The 23,447-nt window shown below is 37.5% G+C and overlaps 1 protein-coding gene across 1 annotated transcript in view; it reads left to right on the top strand.

Moving 5' to 3' along the window:
* clcn7 (chloride channel 7) overlaps positions 1-23,447 on the top strand; it is a 70,176-nt gene that overhangs the window by 26,232 nt on the left and 20,497 nt on the right. The window contains exons 9-18 of the mRNA XM_043711567.1: positions 1,336-1,419; positions 3,851-3,944; positions 4,656-4,720; positions 7,072-7,188; positions 9,021-9,075; positions 11,200-11,260; positions 14,076-14,220; positions 18,455-18,548; positions 21,348-21,517; positions 22,874-22,925. Of these exons, the coding sequence (XP_043567502.1) occupies positions 1,336-1,419; positions 3,851-3,944; positions 4,656-4,720; positions 7,072-7,188; positions 9,021-9,075; positions 11,200-11,260; positions 14,076-14,220; positions 18,455-18,548; positions 21,348-21,517; positions 22,874-22,925 (937 nt within the window). The remainder of the gene's footprint in view (positions 1-1,335; positions 1,420-3,850; positions 3,945-4,655; positions 4,721-7,071; positions 7,189-9,020; positions 9,076-11,199; positions 11,261-14,075; positions 14,221-18,454; positions 18,549-21,347; positions 21,518-22,873; positions 22,926-23,447) is intronic.

Raw genomic sequence — 23,447 nt, 5'->3', positions numbered from 1 at the left:
GTTTTGGCTTTCATTAACAAGGGTATTGTTGCAGCTCTATAAAACTTGACTGGAGAGAGGCAAATGTAATTCCTCTCTTCAAGAAAGGAAATAGGGAAATCCCCGGCAATTACAGTAAGTCTCACGTCTGTCGTCTGCAAGGTATTAGAAAGGATTCTGAGGGATAGGACTTATGACCATCTGGAAGAGCATGGCTTGATTAAATGCAATCAAATACGGCTTTGTAATGGGCAGGTCATGCCTCACAAACCTTATCGAGTTCTTTGAGAATGTGACTAGAAAAGTTGATGAGGGTCAGAAGGTCAGGAGGAATGGGATTCAGGGGAACATAGCTGTCTGGATACAGAATTGGCTGGCCTACAGAAGACAGTGAGCGGTAGTAGAAGGAAAATATTCTGCCTGGAAGTCTGTGGTGAGTGGTGTTCCACAGGGCTCTGTCCTTGGGCCTCTTGTTTGTAATTTTTATTAATGACTTGGATGAGGGGATTGAAGGATGGGTCAGCAAGTTTGCAGATGACACAAAGGTTGGAGGTGTCGTTGACAGTATAGAGGGCTGTTGTAGGCTGCAGCGGGACATTGACAGGATGCAGAGATGGGCTGAGAGGTGGCAGATGGAGTTCAACCTGGATAAATGCGAGGTGATGCATTTTGGAAGGTCGAATTTGAAAGCTGAGTACAGGATTAAGGATAGGCTTCTTGGTAGTGTGGAGGAACAGAGGGATCTTGGGGTGCAGGTACATAGATCCCTTAAAATGCCAAGTAAAGCTAAGTTACTGGGGAAAATTATATTGGTGATCTAGCCATTCTGATTCCATGAAAGTTTTTTTTAAAAAAATCAGCACTTACAATTACATATCAACAACAAAAATATGTTGAGGGTGGTATGGTGGCTCAGTGGTTAGCAGTGCTGCCTCACAGCTCCAGGGACCCACGTTTGATTCTAGCCTTGAGCAACCTGTGTGGAGTTTGCACGTTCTCTGTGTTAGCGTGGGTTTCCGCTGGGTGCTGTGATTTCCTCCCATTGTCCACAGTTGTGTATGTTAGGTTGTTTGGCCATGCTAAATTGCCCATAGCATCCAGGGGTGTGCACGCTAGATGGGTTAACCACGGGGAATGCAAGATTACAGTGGTAAGGGGTGCATCAGGGTGGGATGCTCTTTGGAGGGTTGGTGTGAACTCGATAGGCCGAATGGCCTACTTTCATACTGGAGATTCTATGGATAACTTGAAATGGATTCAATTTAAGGTTCATAATTAATTCTAAATTTAATATATTAAATTACTTTTCAAATTTTAACACCGCTGTGTTTTCATGTTACTAACTCTTCCTTCTAGGAAGGTCCTATGATTCATTCTGGTGCTGTAATTGCAGCTGGCATTTCACAAGGCAGGTCCTCAACCTTGAAGAGAGATTTTAAGGTTGGTTTTCACATTATTCTCCTCTTATTTATTTTCTCTTTCTGTCAACAAAACTTAATGTAAAATCTGCATATTGGTACTACACAATGTTATTTTTTTAATAGGCCATGTTCTGGTCAATAGTCAGAGACTTTTGGGTAACTGAGTATACACTTCAAATTTGTTCAAATACTTTTTTTCACTTGATCAGATACGTTATTTGGTTATTTCTGTTGTTTATTTGCCAAAGGTCTGGTGTGTCAAGGCTGGATTATTTGACTGAATTTGAACTTGGATAAAGTAATTTAAAATAATTATATTGTCAACATGAGAAACAGATTTGAATGAGGCTTCAGATGATTGCTGGTTACTGCAGTTACTCATCATTGTTGGTTGGATGATGGAAGCTATGTGGAGAATTCTGGGCACATGTGATGTGCACATCTGATGGATGAGTACTCACCATTTTGCCCTGGGGGACGTGATCAGGGTGGTGGACTGAGATTATGTCAGGTGATTGACCTTACAAACCTTAAAAGATGTCACAAATTCCAGCATAATTTAGTTTATTGTGTAACCAATGTACATTTAAGATGTAAAATTATTTTATGCTGTTTCCTTTCATTCCATCCAGGTTGTGCTGTGATCTGAGTGGAAGTCTAGGCCTATACAATTGATTGAACTGTTAATATCAATATACCTGTGTTCATTGTTCTTGTGTTGGAGCAAATTTAATATGAAATATGAGATTGATCTTTTTATTTGGGAACCTTGTATATTGAAACTTATCGATATGCTGGAGAATTACTAAATTTAATTCTTGCTGATGAAATACTTTTAGTTGAAACGCTGTCTTGCGCTCATCTGGACAATTCACATGAATATCGATGAAAGGGAAAATCGACATTATACGAGAGGAGAATGCTAATTAATTGGCAAGTGGACTCTGGTAGACATGTTGCCACGAAGAATGCAGCAGATAATGATAATTGACCGTCTCTGCACTCATTAAAGCTAGCGTATTCATCATTGTACTGCTCAAGAAATCCATAGATATCTGTACTGCAGAACCATATTATTAGTGATCTAGACTTTCCATAGTTATATGACTTACAAACTCAGTAACTTGAGCAGTCGAGTTCCATTTTTAACACCATTGTCTGCCAAAGTAGAAAAAGCTCTAAGGTGATCTTGAAAAGTGCACTATCTATCTTAGGTTACCTCGGATGAATAAAGTATCTCAAACATTTGAGCAACAGGCAAAGCTAGCTGTTTCGAACAGTTACGATGCAGTTGCAACACTTTTTTTACACAATAAGGGATGGGATATATGAATTTCAGTTCTGGTATGATGCTAGCTACATAGGCCATGTGTTCTGAAGACTTATGGATCATATCAAGCAGTATATCTCTTTAGCTGTTTTCATAACAAGCAAAGGACTGATCGTACTCAACCTGCCCAGGCTGACATAATTCACAACATTTTGATGTGATTCTACAGTTGAACAACCTTGTTAGATAGTACTGAGTATGTAATGAATTATCCTAGCAACCAATTTGATTGTTGCCTGAGCTCACCGTGTACGGCATAACAGGAATTAGAAACTATATGTATTTCCAAATAGAAGGGCCTCTGTTCTTGAAACATGCACCTGTTTCAACTCAACAAAACATATGACAGCTATTCATTTTTTCTCAGGGCAGTGTTATGACCAATTAGTCACCCTGCCTGGCTGTGAAGTGTCAATTATCATTAACTACTGCATTCTCACAGCATAAAAAGTAAAGTCACCATTGGGCTTCACAGTCAGAGCGCAAATAGTTGGTGAGTTTAATTTGAGAGCCACCATGTCTCGGGTAAGGGGTGGTGTTGAGAAGGCAGAACTTTTGTGGTGAGCTCATGGAGCTTTTATGGAGTAGGAATTGAACCTGTGCTGTTGGCGTCCCTGTATATCGCAAATCACGTGTCCAGCCAACTGAGCTAACTAGCCTTCATTCTCATATCAATGCCGATACCATCGAGTCCACTTGCCTATCAATCAACACCGTTGCCCAGAATATAAATTTGATTCCCTCCTTGAATTTGTTCAAGATGAAGAGCTTCAATAAAGAGTTCTTAAGTGATATTCAAATTCTGTCCTAGATTTTTATTCCTAGATTGTGGTTAGGAAAGGGAGAAATTAATTGAGATGTTTACTGGGCTCTGTACTTTGTGAAAATGGGTATAAATTTTACCTATTCATTTGTCTTTAATTTATGTAGACCCAACAATTCTGTTACACTTCTAGAAAGGAAGTTCTTTGCCAGTTATTAAAGAAGCCTTTTAGTCTGAAAGTTTATCGCTGCAGTTGAGGCTAGAGCACCATTTGAATATTCAGTTTGAGAAACCAAACTTTATAGCTTTAAAGTAAGTGACAGAAAATGAATGCTGTCTTGCCGCTTTTTGTTTCAGATATTTGAGTATTTTCGCAGAGATACTGAGAAAAGAGATTTTGTGTCAGCTGGTGCTGCAGCAGGGGTCTCTGCTGCATTCGGCGCCCCAGTAGGTAAGCGACATTGAGGAACTTGCTGTTTGTATGCTGAATATCAAAAGATTGAAAAATATGTAGAGAGACAGAGTTTGCATTTTAGATAATCATCTTTCATCAAAATTATTTGCTCACTAAGTTTTCCATGTCAAAAAAGAATGTTTCATGCATGTAAACCTTCTATCTTTAAAAATGCTCTTCAAAAGAGTAAATGATACTAGTTTTAAAAGGTGGAAAATTGGACCTGAATTTACACTCAGTAGTCAACTATTTCCATGAAATATGTCTAGAGGGAGCTGTCATGGGAATTGACCAGCATGCTATCTTTTTGTGACTGGAGTTTGGGCTTGAAATCAGTTTCCTTTTTGATATGGCAGTATTCTCGTTTTGGCTATGAAGTGTAAAATATGCTTGGGTAGTTACAGTTGCTCACAAGTAAAGCACCAAAACACAACTGTCCTTGTAAGGTACTAATGGATGTAATATTTACAGTTTGATAACTACAATAGAATTAAACTTTACTCTTTCTGTTTTTGGAGAGCCACCTATCATTCTGACATCTAAAATATTATTCAAAAAATAGTTTGCCCTGATAATTTGAAGTGAAGGCATTTTCATATGCATTCCAATCTGGTGATGCATTTGTTTGAATAATCTTCTGATTTACCTTTTGATATGATTTGTGATTTTTCAAGTGAAGCTTCCTTATTATGTAAATTTACTTCGTAGGCGGTGTTCTCTTCAGCTTGGAGGAGGGGGCTTCCTTCTGGAATCAAATGCTGACATGGCGTATTGTAAGTGAATGAACTTCATAAAATAGATTACCTCACAGTCACTACTATTATGGGGCACTGCATTCTTCAAAACTACTGTACTCATTCCTATCCAAATGATTTGCTCTGTCATTCTGCTGTCCTATCTAAACCATAATTGTGCCTCAAATCCCCTGCAGCACTCTGATCGGACCTTTATCCTCACACTACAGACCAGAATCGTTCTGGCAAAATTGATGTCAGAGATTCTATCCACCTGTTTGTTTTATTTTGCTTATCTTGTCGTCGTCGTCCTTCTTCTCCTTCTCCTCCTCTTGCCTTCACTGTTTTTTGGCTACAATCTGTCTCAAACGCAAAGCTATCCTGCTTCTGCTTGTAATGTTTCCAACTCTGTTTAGGCACAATGTTGTTGGTAGTAGCTTTTCCTCAGCTCATGTGATCCTACTTGGTCTCTGCCTGGAGGTCTATCATTGGCTCCCCGTGATGACATTAATGCATCCACCCACACCTTCACCTTGCCTTGTAACTGTGTATCCTCTGTTCCTGCAACATCAGATTTGTTTTCACTTCCTCTTCATTAATTTAGCTGCTATATTCTTAAACTTTGGATTTATCACTATCTCTGTGGTCACATTGCCCAGATGGCTTTTTGTTTTCAAAATATTCCTTAATACTCTTTTTGACCATATTTTCAGTTACCTGTATGTATCTCCATTTCCCACTGCTTTCTCTTTCTTTTCTTCATTTTGAAGTATGCTGGGGCACTGCTTTTTTTTTTCTTGAGGTACCTATATTTTTCTTTCCTACTAGCATGAAAAACCCAAGGATAGTGATGATTGTGTCTTGGACAATGGCTGTAAAGTAGACTTGCCCAATTTTGGTACAACGTCCCAGATGATATTAAGAAGGACTTTGCAGGATTGTTAGGGGAGCTAGTTTGGTCATTTCTGGTGGCTCTGTGAATCAGGACGTTATAACTTTTCTGTAATAGTTTTAGTACATCCTGAGTGGCTTGTTAGGCCAGTTCAGAGGGCAGTTTAGAGTCAACCATATTACTGTGGGTTTGGAGTCATCTGTAGACCAGATCAGGTAAATATGACAAATTTCCTTCCCTGAAGGACATGTTGTGGCATTATTATTTAGACAAGTTTTCAATTCCAAACTTTTATAGATAATTTAATTCTACCAGCTGCCATGGTGAGATGTGATCTCATATCCCCAGGGTGAGGAATTAATGGTCCATAAAAATTACCATGTCTTCCAAGTTAAATGGGAGCATTTGATTAAATTGAGTTTTGCCCCTTTAGATTGGTGTTCTTGCCCAAAGGACTTTTTTTTTTTCTAGATCTGTCCAAGTACAGCCTTAGATTCTTCTGTGGACCTATGTTTTTGAAGGGCATTCCCAATTTTCAGGACAGTTTGGAGGAACATGCAGTGAATATAGCATGTTATTTCATATTTAATTCTTTCAAATGATTATTATAGTCAACAGTCCCAGTGATGAAAGAACAAAAAGCATTCTGATATTTTCAAATCCCTCTTTGACTTCACCCTTTTCTATTCTGTGACCTCTTCCAGCTCCCAGAGCAGCCAAAATTTGGCCAGTTCAAGTCTCTTCTTTGTTTCAGGTTTGCCTTCAGCTGCTAGGCATTAAGTTATGAAATTTCCTCCCTAAATATCTTTAGCTTTCTTCCTCATTTAAAGCCTATCACTTTGACCAACCTTGTCGTCTGGCCTAGTGCTGTGTCCTTGCATGCCCTTGAGTTGAATTCTGTTTGGTTACACTTCTAATATGTTTTAGTGCATTATTACATTTCAGTTATTATTTAAATGCAAGCTGGTGTTATTATAATATATAACTAAACTGTTTTATATTTACACTTTAGAAGTTTTAAAATGAAATTCTCACTGATAACATATGACATTGGCAATGGTTTCAGAAGGCTGGTTGCTGGCCATCTACTTTGAGATGTGAGAGCAGTGTTGAAGCAATATACAGAGGAACCTCAATTATCTGAACAGCATGGGTGTCATGATCTTGTTTGGATAATCGAATGCCGGTTCATCTGTATGCAAAAAAGGTTGAGAGGAATAATTGTCAATTTGTTTGGAGACTGAGTCTTGGACACCTGGATGCAGCCACTCCATTTCCAGTCAGGATATGATACTCAACCATTGGATCAGTGTAACTGTCATGGCTAATTTCTAATTTTATATTCTTTAGATAATGGGACAAACTGCTAACAATCCAGCATTTAATATAGATACAAATCAACTTGATTGGGAGGTATTTGATGATTGTGAAGTCTCTTTAGTCAGTTTCTTGTCACTTTTTCATGAAATTTTGTTCTTGGAAATTTTCTTTGTTCCAGTTCTTTGCCTCAATGATTTCAACATTTACTTTGAACTTTGTTCTGAGTATTTACCATCGCAAACCCGGTGACCTGTCAAACCCAGGTCTGATCAATTTTGGACGGTTCCAAAGTGAGGTAAGAAACGGTAGAATAATGAATGATATTTTGTCGTTTCTTTGTCCCATTAGCAGTTTGTTACATCAGAAATGCAATGTCAAAATTCCATTGTTGGCATCAAAAGTGTAGTTGAAGCATAGAAATCAAGCTACTTCTACATTTCTGTAATAATGGTGATTACTACAAATATTGCTCACTGATGAAAAAAACAAATCGCTTCATTCCTGTGCTGCAGCTGTTCTAATGGTATCTTGACAGCATCATGTCAAGTTGGAAGTTTTCAAAAGACAAATCAAGTTAAATTATAGTGATTACAGTCCTGCAGTCTCTCAAATTAGAATTAAATGTACAATGTTTTTTTTTTAAGAGCTCTGCAATTAAAGTTAATACTTCAGGGGATTTGCTTTTTCCATGAGAGTTAATTGTGAAGGGTGCTCTATTCTCTCCATGCACTTACTCTCTTCCCAACAATGAAACTTACATGCAGTGTATTCTAGTTGAGCAGTCATTGTCCACCTTTTTAACATGGTGCAAAAGTGTGTTTCAAGAAATTCAGGCATAACTGAGGCTGTGAGTGGATTCTCAGGGATAATCAGTTTTGTAAAATGACCAGCAGTAACCAGCACTGCCCTTATCGCACCCCACATGCCATTACTGATGCCAAATCTTTGCCTCTCTATAGTTCCTAAGTCCTCACCATTTAAGGACATGAATTATCTTAAAAGACAGTAAAAGATGATCCCCCAACTTACCCATATTAGTTTCCATCTGCCTTGATGAGATTGTCTTTGTTGCTTAGAATGTCCTGCTCCTATGTAAATTACCTTTGGTATTTACAGATTGTACTAAAAATGTGCAGAGGAAATGTCCAGGTATTTTACTGTGTGTAAATTTGAATATATTTGTTTAATTTCCATACTTCTTTCTTTTTCTTGATGACACAACTTAAGACACGTCATTTGGAAGTTATGTTTTAATCACACCCAATATTACTTCTGTTTCTCATTTCATAAGGGACAATCGAATATTTCCCTCCAGTCTGGAAGAAGAGTTAATGTAGTATGAGATTTAATAATTTAAGCTCATTTTGTGGGTTGGTGGGGTCAAATACTTTTATGGGAAAATGTCGGTTATGTCTCGCAATTTAAAAGAAAATACCTGAATTTTTAATGCCTAAATTAGACAAATTATGTTCAATAACAGTTTGAAAGCAAAAGTATAGTAATTTTGGAATATTTGGTTTTATTCTTGGTCTTTTTGTTAAAGTGCGCTAAAAGTGCTAAGTATGCAGAAGATGGGCTAGCTTGAGTTGAAAAAAGAACTAAATTTCTTCTCTTTTGTATATAGCTAAGACTGAAACTTTTATAATTCTTTATGTGGGATGATCATTTTCCCAGTTGTGACATTAAAGATAATGTGCTAAGATATTATCTGACTGGATTTTATTAGGTTGGGACCAGACTTTTAGTGGAGTTTTAAATAGAGATGGACTTGTAAGAGGATAGGTCGATTGAAAGCATCCCCCAGCCATATTTTTTAACCTATCACTGTTAGTTGTATTATTTTGTTTGTGTTTTACCAATATCATGTGGTTAGTACAGTCAATTTTATGTAATTTTAAAAAATTACGTTAACTCCCTTATCAATCATTATGGTGTCCCTCAATTATCTTTGGCTGTTGACACAATTTCTTGGTTGACTGTCTTTAATATTGCGAGATATTGTCGACAAAGTCCTGCGTCTTGTATCCATTAACCCAGAAATCATTAAATGAGTACAAATCTGTGAATACAAGTATAATTAATTCCCTTTTTTGCTTTCAATTTCTTCACTTTTTGTTTTCTTTACAGGCTGTACAGTATAATTGGTATGAAATTCCTATATTTATCATTGTAGGTGCAATTGGTACGTATTATTTATCACTGCAATGGTGTAGGCAGTTTAATGCAAACCATGTGCTACTTTTCATGACATTTTACAGCAAATCGGTAACCATACACAAAATCTGATATGAATTGCTATTGTTGTATGTTAAAACAAGATGACAAATATGATTTTGATATTTCAAGCATAAAAGTTTGATTTCGCAATTTTATTTTTCTGGAAATGCATTAATTCACGACAGAGGAATTAAGTTTCTGTACGTTTGAATACTGTTGTTTACTATTGTGACAAGCCAACTGTTAAAACTGTAAAATCATTCTGCTTTGAGCCATGCATCAATGTTGTTGTGAAGATCTGTGTGACATGTTTGATTTGTCATGTCAAATCCAAGCTAAATACCCTCCATAAATTTTTATCCTGCGTGACTGTGGATAACTGACTTAGCTTTCAAAGTTGACATTTATTTTAGGATTTTACTTAGGTTTTCTGAACTGCTTGCTCTTTGTTTTCTATGGTTGATAATGTTAGCTTTAATGAGACTATTGTGATGCTATCGCTTTCAGCTATGTATTAGTTTTCTCCAAGTGTGTGTTATGCAATAGCTGCTTTAAGGTTTTTGTTTGTAGTTTAGAATTTTATTTGTATCTAAAACTCCTCTTTCCATCTGCCTTCCAAAACTAGTAACATAACCTTCAGAGCAATGAATTCTGCATCTGCAGTCTTTTGCTTTCACTGATATCTGGATATAGTTTTCTCTATGACTAGGAGAAAGTGAGGTCTGCAGACGCTGGAGATCAAAGCTGAAACTTTATTGCTGGAACAGCACAGCAGGTCAGGCAGCATCTAGGGAACAGAAGATTCGACGTTTCGGGCACATGCCCTTCTCTATGACTAGGACAGGCAGGCATTGTTATAATACTCCGCCTCACACAGAAAATTATCATTTAACTGTACCCAAGAAACAGGTAAAGGAGCTATCTAGTTTGAGCAGTAGACAATTTTGCTAATTAGATCCCCCCACCTCCTGCAGTGTTGAAGTGTTTTCTGTTGTTCCAATCCTAACTGATACATCAAAGTCATATTTAGTCATAGAACAGATGTTGTAGAGCATATGTGGTTGACCTGCTCTCACCTAAAGTCTTTTTCAAGCTTAAAAGTTATTCAGATGCAGAGCATGGTAAAACCCACTGAGGATTCTGACAGGGAATGATCTTTAATAATTTTCAAATAACCATCTCTTGTGGTGAATGATCTTAGTCCTGGAACCTTGCTAGTATGTTAAGTGCTGTTCTAGCAATAGGATGTCATGACATGATGGCTTCTATATTTTTGAGTTTTCAAAATACTATTAGGCCAAGCTGCAGTAACTTGAGACCAAGTGAGGTGTCTGTTTGAGAGTTAGAGATTCTTTGAAAGATAACTAAAGAGCTCTTTTGGTATAGTGCAGCGATAGACCGATCAAGTTTAGAATGAAAACAGATGTAAACACTTTGATTTCTGTTGGGATAACAGATTTTATTAGCTAATTGAAATTCAGTTCTTTGCATGTGGCAAATATTGTTGCTATCAGTGGTATTTCATATCAACTTATTAGGAATGATCCTCTAAACTGGTTTTATAATTCTGCCTACGTGTTTGTTCACTTCTTTTGAGGACCTGAATGTAGTTCTACATAAGCTTCCTGGCGTTCTTGTTAGTTTATCATGCTGTATGTTATAAACATGCAGGAAAAAGTAATTTCCAAACAATTTGGCGAAGGAGTCCTTATGATGGTTTCCCTGATGGGACCTTTTGATTCCGTTATCTGCCTAATTTGTCCCCTGCCCCTCTTTACGGGCGTTTCTGGAATAGGGACTTTAACAGGTAAGGTAGCAACCTGTTCATCTTCGGACATTATTGTTTGGACAACAACTGCAGATAATTTATACATATTCAGTGCAGCAACATGAAATGTCATGCAGTAATGGTTGTTGATGTCTAGTTACCTAAGTTCCATTTGAACATTCCAGTCATGTGTATGGTATCTTTTTCTACAAATAATGAATGTGATTAACCTGTCTCTGACTTTAGTTGCAATGGTGACTTTTATTTGGCAGATTTTTTAAAAAGCCTGTTAACACACAGTATTCTCTTTGTAACCCTTAGGTGGCATATTAGGAGCTTTGTTTAATCGGTTGAATTACTGTCTTACAATGTTTAGAATCAGGTAAATTGTGCAAAAACATTGCATGTTTTAACATCACTAAATCTACATTTCTTTCTTGGGTGGTGTTTTGGCAAGATACTTTAGATGCAAAATTCTGTAAATTAATTTTGTTTTCTGATACAATATAGAAACCAAAGGGGTTCACTTGGCTGGCTTGCGATGGCAAGTGATGCCAACAGTGAGAGTTCAATTCCACACTGGCTGAGGTTATCATGAAGGACTCCTTCTCAACCTCCTTTCCTGAGGTGTGGTGACATCAGGTTGACCTGGCACCAGTTGTTTTTCTCTACTGAGAGATCATCAGGATCTTGTGCTCCAATGAGACTATGATGACTCTACTTTTCACATTTAGAGAGAGAACCATTTCAGTTTACCATAGATGATAAAAAAAAACAAGTTGATTTCATTTTTAAGCTTGCATTTATGGTTTGGTTTTAATATTAAATTTTGAACTTTTAATCTTCTTTTCCTCTTTTTGCCTCTGACCCACGCACATCCTGCCACCTTTGAGAGTGTATACTTGTTTTCTCTTTGCATTCACAGTAATCTGATTGAAATAATAAATTCTGTTCGTGATTTTGAAATATCTTTCTCTAGTGCACTGAACTGAAGACTAAGATTTAGTTCAAGAGCCACAAAAGCATGTTAGGATCCCATGTAGTTTTAGAGGATATTATTAAAAAACAAGAATATTGTAATAATGTGTTTAGTTTATATAGGCAGCAAAGACACACATGACTGTGACAAGTAAGGAAGTTGTCAGCGGGACAATGGTTGGCTTGTGAGAACAACTCTTTCTTCCTTTTCTTTCTTCACTGCTTATCGTCCTGGTGCTCAATCTTCACAGCTTTAAATTACTTGAGCATTAGACTCGAATCATCCTCAACTGCCTACCTGCTGTGAAGTTCCATAAAGCTTTCTGCCTAGTGCTGTTCTTTTTTTTTTCAATAATGTTTTTTCACAGGACAGTGCCCTGGCATGTACTCTTTTTAGTATCTATATAACTGAGTAGCCTAGTCACCATCACAATGTATTTGCACCAATGATATTGTCCATATTGGGTGACGTTCTGACTGGTCTTAAAAAAGTGCTGCATACTTGTATAAGTGGAGAAGTCAAGCAAACATGACCAAGTCTATCGACTTTGCATTCCACATGAAAGGGTCACCGCTTTCTAATTATTATTGTCTGTGGAAAAACATCGCTGCATGACCTTGACCATTCCTTCACTTAGCATCAAACCTCCAAAAACTGCTAAAAAGGTCAAGTCATGAGTCATCACATCAGCGCAACTTCTCTTGTGTTGAGGCTAATCTCTGAAACTCTGAGATCAGCTCCAGTTCGGTGACTATCAGTCACCTCAAATGTTGCCTCTCCCTCCAACTGTGTGCAGAACACAAATAACTTCTAGTGCACCATGGATGCCCCTCACCCACTCACCCATTTGCTGCATGAGTCAGAAAACGTCCACTTTGTCTATAAATCAGACAACTTAAATTCCGTAACAGTGATGAAACCTGGAGGAGAACTTGGGCGAAAACTATCTTTCACATAAAAGTACTGTCTCTGACCAAACGTCCCAATCTCCACCAGAGTATGCGGATGTGCTTAGTACAATATGGACTAGATGTGACCATTTGATGTACAAGTGGCTTCTCAAAATCTCCCCTCTCTGGTCAGGGATTCCACAGCTCCAATCTGTGGATTTGAATAATGTCCCAGCTGACGTTTGAGGGCAACATCCTGGAGTTACAGTTGCAACCTAACAAGTGTTGGACTGGTTAAGGAACCTGATCTGAACACTGTGGTGATAGTTTCTGCTTGTAAAGTCATATGAAGGAAGATGTCAAGAGTGTGGTGCTGGAAACGTACCGCAGGTCAGGCAGCATTCGAGGAGCAGGAGTGTCAACATTTTGGGTATTAGCCCTTCATTGGGGCTAATGTTGAAGGGCTAATGCCGAAACTTCGATTCTCCTGCTCCTTGGATGCTGCCTGCCTGACCTGTGCTTTTCCAGCATCACACTCTTGACTTTGATCTCCAGCATCTGCAGTCCTCACTTACTCCATGTGAAGGAATATGCTCTATAAAGGTCTAATTTATTATAAAATGCCCAGTAAAGTGTCAACATTTTTGTTTGAAACTATAAACCCATCCACAATGTTATCTTCCTGAGTTTTCACGTGTTCCTTTTTTATCCTTGATTATCATACCCTACATATTTCATTATCTCATTTCATTCTGATCCCCCAGTCAGTTCCATCTTCTCTTCTCAAACCTTACTCATTTCACAATCTGAAGTTTTATTTTCATATCTGATTGTTTCTAATCTATGCCCAAAGCTGTTCATAAGTCCTGTTAGTGCTCTATTGAACATTTTGGATTCAGTAGCCAAATTTTTTATTGAATGATTGAACCATGGTGATTCAAGTTATTCTCTGTCTGTTGTGAGTAAACTTTTACATTCCAGTGTACATCTTCCTTAAGATTAATTGAAAGTCCTAACACAGATTTGAAATATGGTTGTTTCTTTTAAAACATTTATCCAGTTGTAACATACAATTGTAGTGACATCATCAGACCATGGTTACTTTTTGGACTCACTACAGCCTACACCATCTAAAATAATTTACTGATCTGTTTCTAGAGAAACAAGCTCTTAAGCATTGCTCTGGAAGACTGACATATTTACTGCACTAACTTATTCCTTTACCTATTTCAAGCTGATAGAAATACATGTTTAATATATACTAATTTCTAACAATAGTACGCAATTAGGTAGTAAAATGCTAATTTGCTTTTATTTTGCCTAAAAAGGTATGTTCATCGTCCCTGCTTGCAAGTAATTGAAGCTGTGCTAGTTGGGGCAGTGACTGCTACAGTTTCCTTTATCATGATTTATGCTATATACACATACGATTGCCAGCCTGTTGGAGAAGATCCTATTAAATATCCACTCCAAGTAAGTTATTGTTTCAATTCTGCAAACTTTTGATTCTGAATTTTGGATTTCAGAGAACACTTTAACAACACAGCTCCTTTGGTTGGAGAGAAAGTCGGCATGAAACTATAGATGCAATAAGAAAATGAGATGGAAATGTAACGATTGAATTTTCCAGTTAATGTTGGAACACTAGTACAGCTGCAACAGTTTGTCATAGCTCCCCCCTTAGTTCAGGGACAGAATGTTGGCTAGATTTACATTGCTGATGACTGCTAAGTGATCTGTTTCTGGTAATGAATGAACATTGAGGGGAGCAGCATTGTGATATTCTCTATAATCCAGTTTTAAGGCTTTCCTACGAAAGATAGCTCCTTAAGGCGTTGAAAGATGACCAGTATATGTGTACCCATACCCAGTGCTTTAAATAGCAGTGGAAGGGAGAATATTGACCAGGAGCAAGAAAACAAACTTGCAGTCATAATTCAGCTTTAGACATTTGTTAATATCTTGAATTCAGCAGTCTATTCTAAATGACTTGATTATCTCAATTACCGATGCTAATTTTAATTTTACCAATAGTAGTTTGGATATGTTCCTGTGAAACCTTTAGTAAACCAGCATACAATTTTGCAATTTACGCTTGAGAATCGTATTTTTTTTCTGTAACCTGTGTCTGCTGTTGCAAAAATGTTGCACTGTTTAGACAGAAAACAATGAATGTAAATGATAATACAAAAGGAATCTAAAACTGTGATTTCTGCAAATCTTTTCACATTTTGCTGCACAAACTAAAGCAGCAAAATATCTGTCCCAATCGTTCTGTTTATGTTGCATGCATTTTGTGCTGAGTTAACTGATTTTGGTTAGTGGCATTTGGAGTACTTAATTAGCTTCTGTATCGGAGATATTTTAATCGTGTAGGATCATATCACCCAAGTCATTAATAGAGGTTGTCAGTAATTGAATCCCAGTACTGCTCCTTGTGGCACTCCAGTCATTATACTTAACCAAACTAAAAATGATCCATTTATCCCAACTGTTTTTTGCTAGATAGCTAATACTCTGTCCGTGCTAGCATGTCACCTTCAACACTATGAACTCTTAACTCATATTTTATTTGCAGTCTTATTGAATCATTCTTTTGGAAATCCAAATATGTTAGATTTATTGTTTTCCTGTTTATCCACCATCATTGATACATTCTCAAATTTGTCAAATGTGATTTCCTTTCATAAAACCATGTTGATTCTTCTTTTGTGATTTTTTTTTTCCTAAATTTTTTAAATCTTTATTCATTCATGGGATGAGGGTATCACTGGTTAGGCAGCATTTATTGCCAATGCCTAATTGCCCAGAGGGCAGTTAAGAGTCAGCCACATTGCTATGTGTCTGGAGTCACATGTAGGCCAGACCAGGTCAGGATGGTAGTTTCCTTCCCTAAAGGAGTTTAATGAAGGAAACCAGATGGGTTTTTCCTGACAGTTGGTATTGGATTCATGGTCATCATATGACTCTTAATTCCTATTGAATTCCTTATTGAGTTCAAATTCCACTATCTGCAGTGCAGGGGTTCGAACCCGGATACCCAGAACATTATCGAGGTCTCTGAATTTAACAGTCCAGTGATAATGCCACTTGGCCATACCTTCCCCAACTAATTCCTGCACTTAATTCTTTAATATTGTAAATTCTAACATTTCCCAATGTTAGGCTGGATGGCTTGTCTCTCTCCTTTCTTGAGTGGTGCTACGCTGTGGTTTCCCAATCCGCTGTGGTCTTTCCAGAATCTAGAGAATTTTGAAAGATCGCAATGAATACATCTACTATCTCTGTAGCCACTTCTTTTAAGACTCTAGAATGCAGGCTGTCATTTTACTGGACTTGTCAGTCTTTATTTTCATTGATTTAATGATTTAGAAAAAAAATCCCTTTAGAAAATAATCAGAAGCTAATACCTCTAGTGGCTTCGCGTGTGAAGATGCATTCAAAATACTTGTTCAAAGTCTCTGCCGTTTCCTTGTTTCCCACTATTAATTCCCTAGCCACTGTATCTAAGTGTCAAAAGTATGCTTTAGCGACTCTTCCTTTTTTATAGACTTGTAGAAGATTTTACTTTTCTGTTTCTAATATTACTTCCTAGTTTTCCTAGCAATTTCTCCCTCTTTCAATCGTTCTTTGCTGGTTCCTAACATTTTTCCAATCCTTTAACATACCATAAATCTTTGCAGCATTGGACATCTCTTCTTTCAAATATTCTTAGAAATCCAATTTTATTGATAGGCAGTGCACCCTTCTCGTAAGCTCTTTCATTCTCAATAGGTCATACCTTTTGTTGCGAGTTGTGAAATATCTCTCAAGTCTATCAATAGTTCTCCAATATCTAAACCTTTTTCTCTTCCTGTTTCACTTAGGCCAACACTGTCCTTTGCACTGTGCAAATTGCTATTATTTAATATTAGATCTCAAGCTTCAGATCCACACTTTGCCCTCAAACTGAATATGAAATTCTATCAAATTATGAACGCTCTTACCAAAAGGATTCTTTACTTGTGAGGCCTTTAAAGAATCCTGCCTCATTATACTTTTGAGGTCTAAATGCTGGCTCTGCATTGGTTCCAGCACATGATGTTCCTTTAAACTATCCAAATTCTCTCTGAGCACATACTCTAGGCTACCATTATCAATTAGAATCATCCGATCTAGATGAAGGTTAAAATTGCCCACTAATGTTGCAATCCTGTTCTTGCAAGCCCACATTGTTTCCTGATTTCTACTCTTTCCTGTCATATAGCTATTGTCAAAGAGCCTTTAAGCTACTCCCACCATAGACTTTTCTCTTCACTATTTATTTCCAACAAGTTGTACATCTTGAAGTTCCAAAGCAAGAATTTCTCACTATTATACTGATCACATTCTTTATTGACAGAGCTATGTTACCACCCTCTCATTTCTTCCTATCCTTCCAATTGTACACTATTTGAATGTACAGGTCCAGTCATGGCTGCTTTGCAACTATCTCTGTAATCGCTATTAAATCAAGGTAATTTACTTCTACTGCATTATGAAATCATCTACTTTTATTACGAATGCTGAGTACATTCAGATAAAGAACATTTAATCGTGTCTTATCAACAATTTTCCTGACTTTAACAAGATTTGCTAGTGCAATTTTACACTTGTAACTTCTGGTCCTTTTTTTATGTTGTAGTTTTCAATATATCGTACCTCTACTATTGTCTTGTACTTTCTCTCCAAGTCTCCCCTAATGTAAAATACTCACCGCCGTTCTGTTTAAAACCCTCTGAATTTCTTTGAATTAGAAGTAAGTTGTAACAAATCAAGCCAAAGATGTTTAATTCAAATTTTTAAACAATAATTTTTTTGCTTAACTATGTTAATTGACAAATTATTCAATAAACATTATTACTGAATAATATTGGCTATCAGGATCAGTTAGTTTCTGACCTCAATATGGCTTTGTGCCAAACACATTAGATTCTTTGAGTAGGTATTGAGATGTTCTTGTCAGTACATATTTAGATGTTGTTTCTCCTTGTGGGAGTCTGAGACCAGAGGGCATCATCTTACAGTAAGGACTAGTCATTTAAATCTGAGATCAAGGAGGAATCAAGGACTATGGGAGAAAATGCAGGAAAGGAGACTGGAGGTTGATCAGATCAGCCACAATCTCATTGAATGGCAGAGCAGACTCAGTGGACTAAATAGTCTGTTCTGATCCTGCAGTTTATTGTCATGGCCTTAGTACTGCATGGTTTGAAAAGGCAGGTTAGTCCCACCTTCTCAGGGCAATTCAGCATAAGCAAAAAATGCTGATGTAGCCAGTGACATTCACTTACCATGAAAAGCTTCAAACTGTTATACAGTATAATATTGTATCATTGGAGCAGGGATGCTGGGTATCTGTCTACCCAGAAAAATGTTTTCATGTCAAAGTACATTCCAAAAAGTTTCCAATAAATATTTAGCTACTCTGAGTGGTCATTAACTGTTTAATCGGTGTTTTGTTCATGATGCTACTCGCAAATGGAAACTGTTTAAGAAACTGAATATTGGAATCTTCTGTTGAAAGAAGGTCTTTGCTTTGAAGGTATTTAGGTGGTTAAACTATACCTCAGACTTATTTATCTGACAATGTAAACAGCTATGCACATATTACAATCATCCAATGTTTCAGTTGCTCTCTTGTTTTCATTTGAAACATTTATCTTAATGACAACTTTTGTAATTTCAGTTATTTTGTCCAGATGGAGAATACAATGCGATGGCCACCGCTTTCTTTAACACTCCTGAAAGGAGTGTTCAAAGTCTGTTTCACGATTCCCCAGGTCAGTGTTAGAGAAATTTGGCAATACAGCCCACCTTTTGAAATAGCATTTTGTTGCATTTGTGTTGTTCAAGAATGTTCATGAATTAATGACATAGCGATGTTGGCTTCTTCATTAAACTGACACTTCTGAAATGTTTTCCTGCTTCATAGATTTTGTTATTTAAAAAATCATTTGGTCACTTCAGGTTGCAAATTCTACACATTTTCTTAAAGCTTTTAATCCATTGAATTATATAGATTGTAAAATAACTATTACTGTTGAGAAGGCTTCGTTTTTCATAATTTTTGAGAATTTGATTTGAATGTCCAGGGATACCTGAATGTTTAAGAGGTGATTGAAAGGATATTGGAACATTATTTAAAACAAGATATGTCTTAGTAGTCACACATCGTGTGATAATTGCTTGGTTACTGGAAACCACCTGCTTGAACATACCACTGTCAGGTTCCAGCTTTCATTTTGGATATTGTTGCGAGTAGCTAAGGAGAAGCCTGCTGATAGAAAGAAACTTCCCCAGCTCAGTTCTCCTGTTCTGGAAAACAAAACATGTCGGCCTAGTGTTGTACCTGGATCCTTGGCTCAGCTACTTTTCAAGTGAGAAGCCTCTCAGCTTTTGTCATTTTCTGAGTGACTGCATCTGCAAAGATAAGATTGGCTGTATTGAGAACCAAGTTTTCAATTTTATGTTGTGATCCATGGAACAGTGGGAGTGGGAAAAGTGCACTCCTCCTCCCATCTTGGTCACAACAGTAAGCCGTATTCATGTGCTAAAACATATAAAAATGGGCATTAACTGTCTTCAAAATGCTGTCCTGAGTTTGTCCTCGCATGATATTTTCCATATGCTTCACCTGTTCTAGTTTGTTTCCCTACCTTTGGGCCAGGAGGCCAGCTTGACACATGTAATAAAATCTATGAATAGTTTGAGGAAAAAATGAATCTAATTGGAGTTCTTCTATATGGTAAAGATTCATTTCTGAGCAACGAATGCTTGTATCTACCAATCGCATTTGAACAGTACTGTGTATCTGAAGCTACGACAGCAATACAAGTTTGTTATTTTCATGATTATAAAATACACCAATTTTAAAATGTCCAACTTGGACCTTCAGACTAATCTACAATGCAGCTAATATTCATATTGAGAGTAGACAAGCAGGAGGCTGGAAAAACACAGCAAGCCAGGCAGCATCAGGAGGTGGAGAAGTTGGCATTCAGGTGTAACCCTTCTTCAGAACTGGGGGTGGGTGTCAGAGGAGCTGCAGATAAAGGGTGTGGTGGGAGCAGGGTGGTAAGGTGGGGAATAGGTAAGACAGGCAGAGCATATGATCTGGTTGGTAAATGGGAGGAATGGATCTGGTAGGTGGAAGGGAGGGGGAGGGGTTGGGAAGGCAGTCAGGGGAGGGAGGGAGGTTATTTGAAATTGGAGAACTAAGTGTTGAGTCCTCCGGGCTGTGGGCTGCCCAGGTGGAAGATTAGGTGTTGGTCCTTCAATTTGCAGTTTTGGTTTGTTGTGGCAATGGTAGAGGCCAAGAATGGTCATGTTGGAAAGGGAGTGGGAAGGGGAATTAAAATGGGCGGTGACTGGGAGGTCCGGTCGGCCCTGCAGGCCTGCCTGAGATGCTCAGCAAACTGTTTCATAAGTTTATGTTTGGTCTCCTTGATGTAGAGAAGACCACATTGGGAGCACCTGATGCAGTAAACTAGATTGGAAGAGAGGCAGGTGAACCTCTGTCTCACCTCCAAAGGACTGTTTGGAGCCCTGGATGGAGGTGAGGGGATGGTGGTGTAATTATCTCAATATTATTTTGAGCCTTTTAATATAGAAAAATATCCAAAGGTCTAATAGTAGATTATTGAGCAATATAAACAGACATCAGAAAGTGACCAAAAAAGAGATGGGCCATGAGGAAGATCTTGAAGGAGAGGCAGATATGCTTTTGAGCATAGCGACTATATGGCTGAAAGATTCAAGGACAGAATTTGATCTTCAGCTTTCAAAAACAAACACTCAGCATGGTTACCATTGGGTAACCAATTACCATTGGGTAACCAGGTTAGTTATGGAATAACACACAGACTTTCAACTACCCATTTTCTCCCCCTAGTTATTGTTTTCATTGGCTTGCTTACCCTCTCTCTCTTTACCCCTCCCGCATATTAGATCAGATTAGATTCCCTACAGTATGGAAACAGGTCCTTCAGCCCAACAAGTGCACACCGACCCTCTGAAGAGTAACCCACCCAGACCTATTCCCTTACCCTATGTTTACCCCTGACTAATGCACCAGCACTATAGGCAATTTAGCATGTCCAATTTACTTGACATGCACATCTTTGGATTGTGGCAAGAAACTGGAGCATCTGGAGGAAACTCTCATCGACATGGGGAGAATGTGCAAACTCTACACAGACAGTCGCCCGAGGTTGGAATTGAACTCTGGTCCCTGGCGCTGCAAGGCAGCAGTGCTAACCACTGAGCTGCCGTGCCACCCACTGTCGGGTCATAAGCTGTAGTTTTCTCATCTTGGGAGAATCTCAATTGCTTCTTTCCCCAATTTATCGCTCAAAATAGGTTATTAGTTTGTTGTTTGTAGTTGCTATGGTTTTTGATCACTATATTTTCAATAAGCGTTGATAAAATTATTAACTCCATTTCTGTGCGTGAGGGGCAATTCTGTTGATATTCAAAGAGGCAAATTAAAAGTTAAAGTAAAACTGAATAGGAAAATAAATGTGATTTGATGATGATCAAGAACGGTATTTACTGATCACTTGGATCTATTTTTTTTACAGGTTCATACAATCCTCTGACTCTGGGCTTGTTCACTTTAAGTTACTTTTTCCTTGCCTGTTGGACATATGGTTTAGCAGTATCCAGTGGAATTTTCATTCCATCTTTACTGATTGGTGCTGCATGGGGAAGATTGTTTGGAATATTTCTTTCCAATGTTTCGGCAGTTTCTGTGAGTTTCAATTTTTCATACACTTGAGCAACAGTTAGAGTACTACAAGGAGGTTTTGGATGCTTTTGAAGCATTGCGTAACTTTTAAAAAGTGATAATTTTGAATTTGTTAGTATGCATTTAACTTCGTAAAATGTTTTAATACTCCATTCCATTCTCTTTTTTAATAGTAAGTACTTGTTGCTGAATACATGTAACTGTTCATAATATGCTTATTTCATGAATTTGTAATCTAGGTATCTGGTGAAAGATAGCCAAATGGACAGCAAGAACTATGAGTCGAATATGACATTGTTAGGGTTATACATTGGGCTAGATTTAATTTAACCCAACATGGCAGAATCTAGAGTGACTAGACTTACTTAATCACTAGAGAGGCTTCATCTCTCAGTATCCTGGCAGCAGAAGAAACTCTTCAGATTAAGTTAGAGGATGGAAGGAGCTGACATGGAACTCCTAACTAGTGGTGGCAGAATGTTTTCAAATTAATGACATTAAAATGTTGGGAAAAATAATGAGAAATTCCTCAATCGTTACTTCATTGCAAGACTTCATCTAACCAAACACATCTGACACAGCTCCAGTATGTATCATCAGCATTCATTGTTGGTAATAGTTTGTGCAGAGATCTAGTGCGCCCTTATCTTTGAGGAAAATACATTAATGTTAGTTGATGTAAAGCTGGTCTTTGAATGCAAGGGAAAATTGAAGTTATTTTATCAGAGGGAGGGATTGCAAAGATCATTGGCAAGTTAATGTATTTAATGTAACTGGAGTTTTTGAAAATTATATTTTGTACAGGTTGCTTTTTATTGTCTTAGTTAATGCTATGTATCGTTGTTGCTACTTCCTAAACGGACAAACATAAATGAGTCATATGAGCCTTTGAAGTTCCCAGATTCACTCACTCATGGATATTGTTGAGTTAACCAATTTTAGTGGTAGGGTGCTTTAAATTAACAGCAGATTTGGACAGATGAAGTTGGGAATACTTCACAACAGATGCACCTGTGTGGGAATTCAGGTGAGCAAGGCGTTACTCCTTTCCTACTCTGTTATGTAAACATATGCACCATTGTTAAAATAGTTTGCCTTCAGTTTTGAAAATGTCCATTCAGGCAAAATACAGATGGATACCTGGGGAATCCTATCCCAGCAAGCATTTTTGAAGTGGAGCAGAGAGAAAATGAGAATTTTTGAAATACAATATTTCCTTTTTGACTTTTTGTTTGTACTTATTTTAAATTTATAACATTAAATCTTATTATTATAACTAGCTGCAGTTCATGTTAAAAAAAATTCTCTAAGGCTTTTTGTCCTTCACTTAATTGGTTTACTCTCTGTTGCAATCAACAGACTTGGGCTGACCCAGGGAAATATGCTCTAATGGGAGCAGCTGCTCAGCTCGGTAAGTATGGTACATGACCAGTGACCTATGTGCTGGAAAGTTAGGAATTCCAGATTAACTGTCTCAGGATGTTGGATAATTTCCTGTTTTACTTCCACAGCAGAAATGTAATTTCTAAAACAGTCCTGCAATTTAAAAAAAATCTCTTGCTGTGATCTGTGTAGGAATGTTGGCAACAATTGAATTGTGGAGAACTTTGCTTTAAAGTGCACTACTTTGTAAAATCTGCTGCTATAAAGTAAGCCTACTGTCTGTACTAGATGGACGGACTAATTTTAATGCTTTGTTGCCTATGTATCCTTGAATAAAAACCTTAGTGTAAAAGTTAACAAATGATTCAATGTTTTATGAATAATATTTATCTTATGTAATACAAAAAAAAAACTTGTTAGCCCAATAGGTTCATGCTGGTAATACAATAAAAGGAGAGGTGAGGAAATGGGTTTGTGTCCGTGTTTATTCACCTTGGGGTATAGAGGGTAATGGGCGATGCGAAAGTGAGGTTGAGGTTACATTAGGTCA

This window comes from Chiloscyllium plagiosum, chromosome 21 (genome assembly GCF_004010195.1).
Source record: "Chiloscyllium plagiosum isolate BGI_BamShark_2017 chromosome 21, ASM401019v2, whole genome shotgun sequence".
NCBI classification, from domain to species: domain Eukaryota; kingdom Metazoa; phylum Chordata; class Chondrichthyes; order Orectolobiformes; family Hemiscylliidae; genus Chiloscyllium; species Chiloscyllium plagiosum.
Note: the sequence above shows the minus strand (reverse complement) of the source record. Positions and strands in the feature narration are given on the sequence as shown.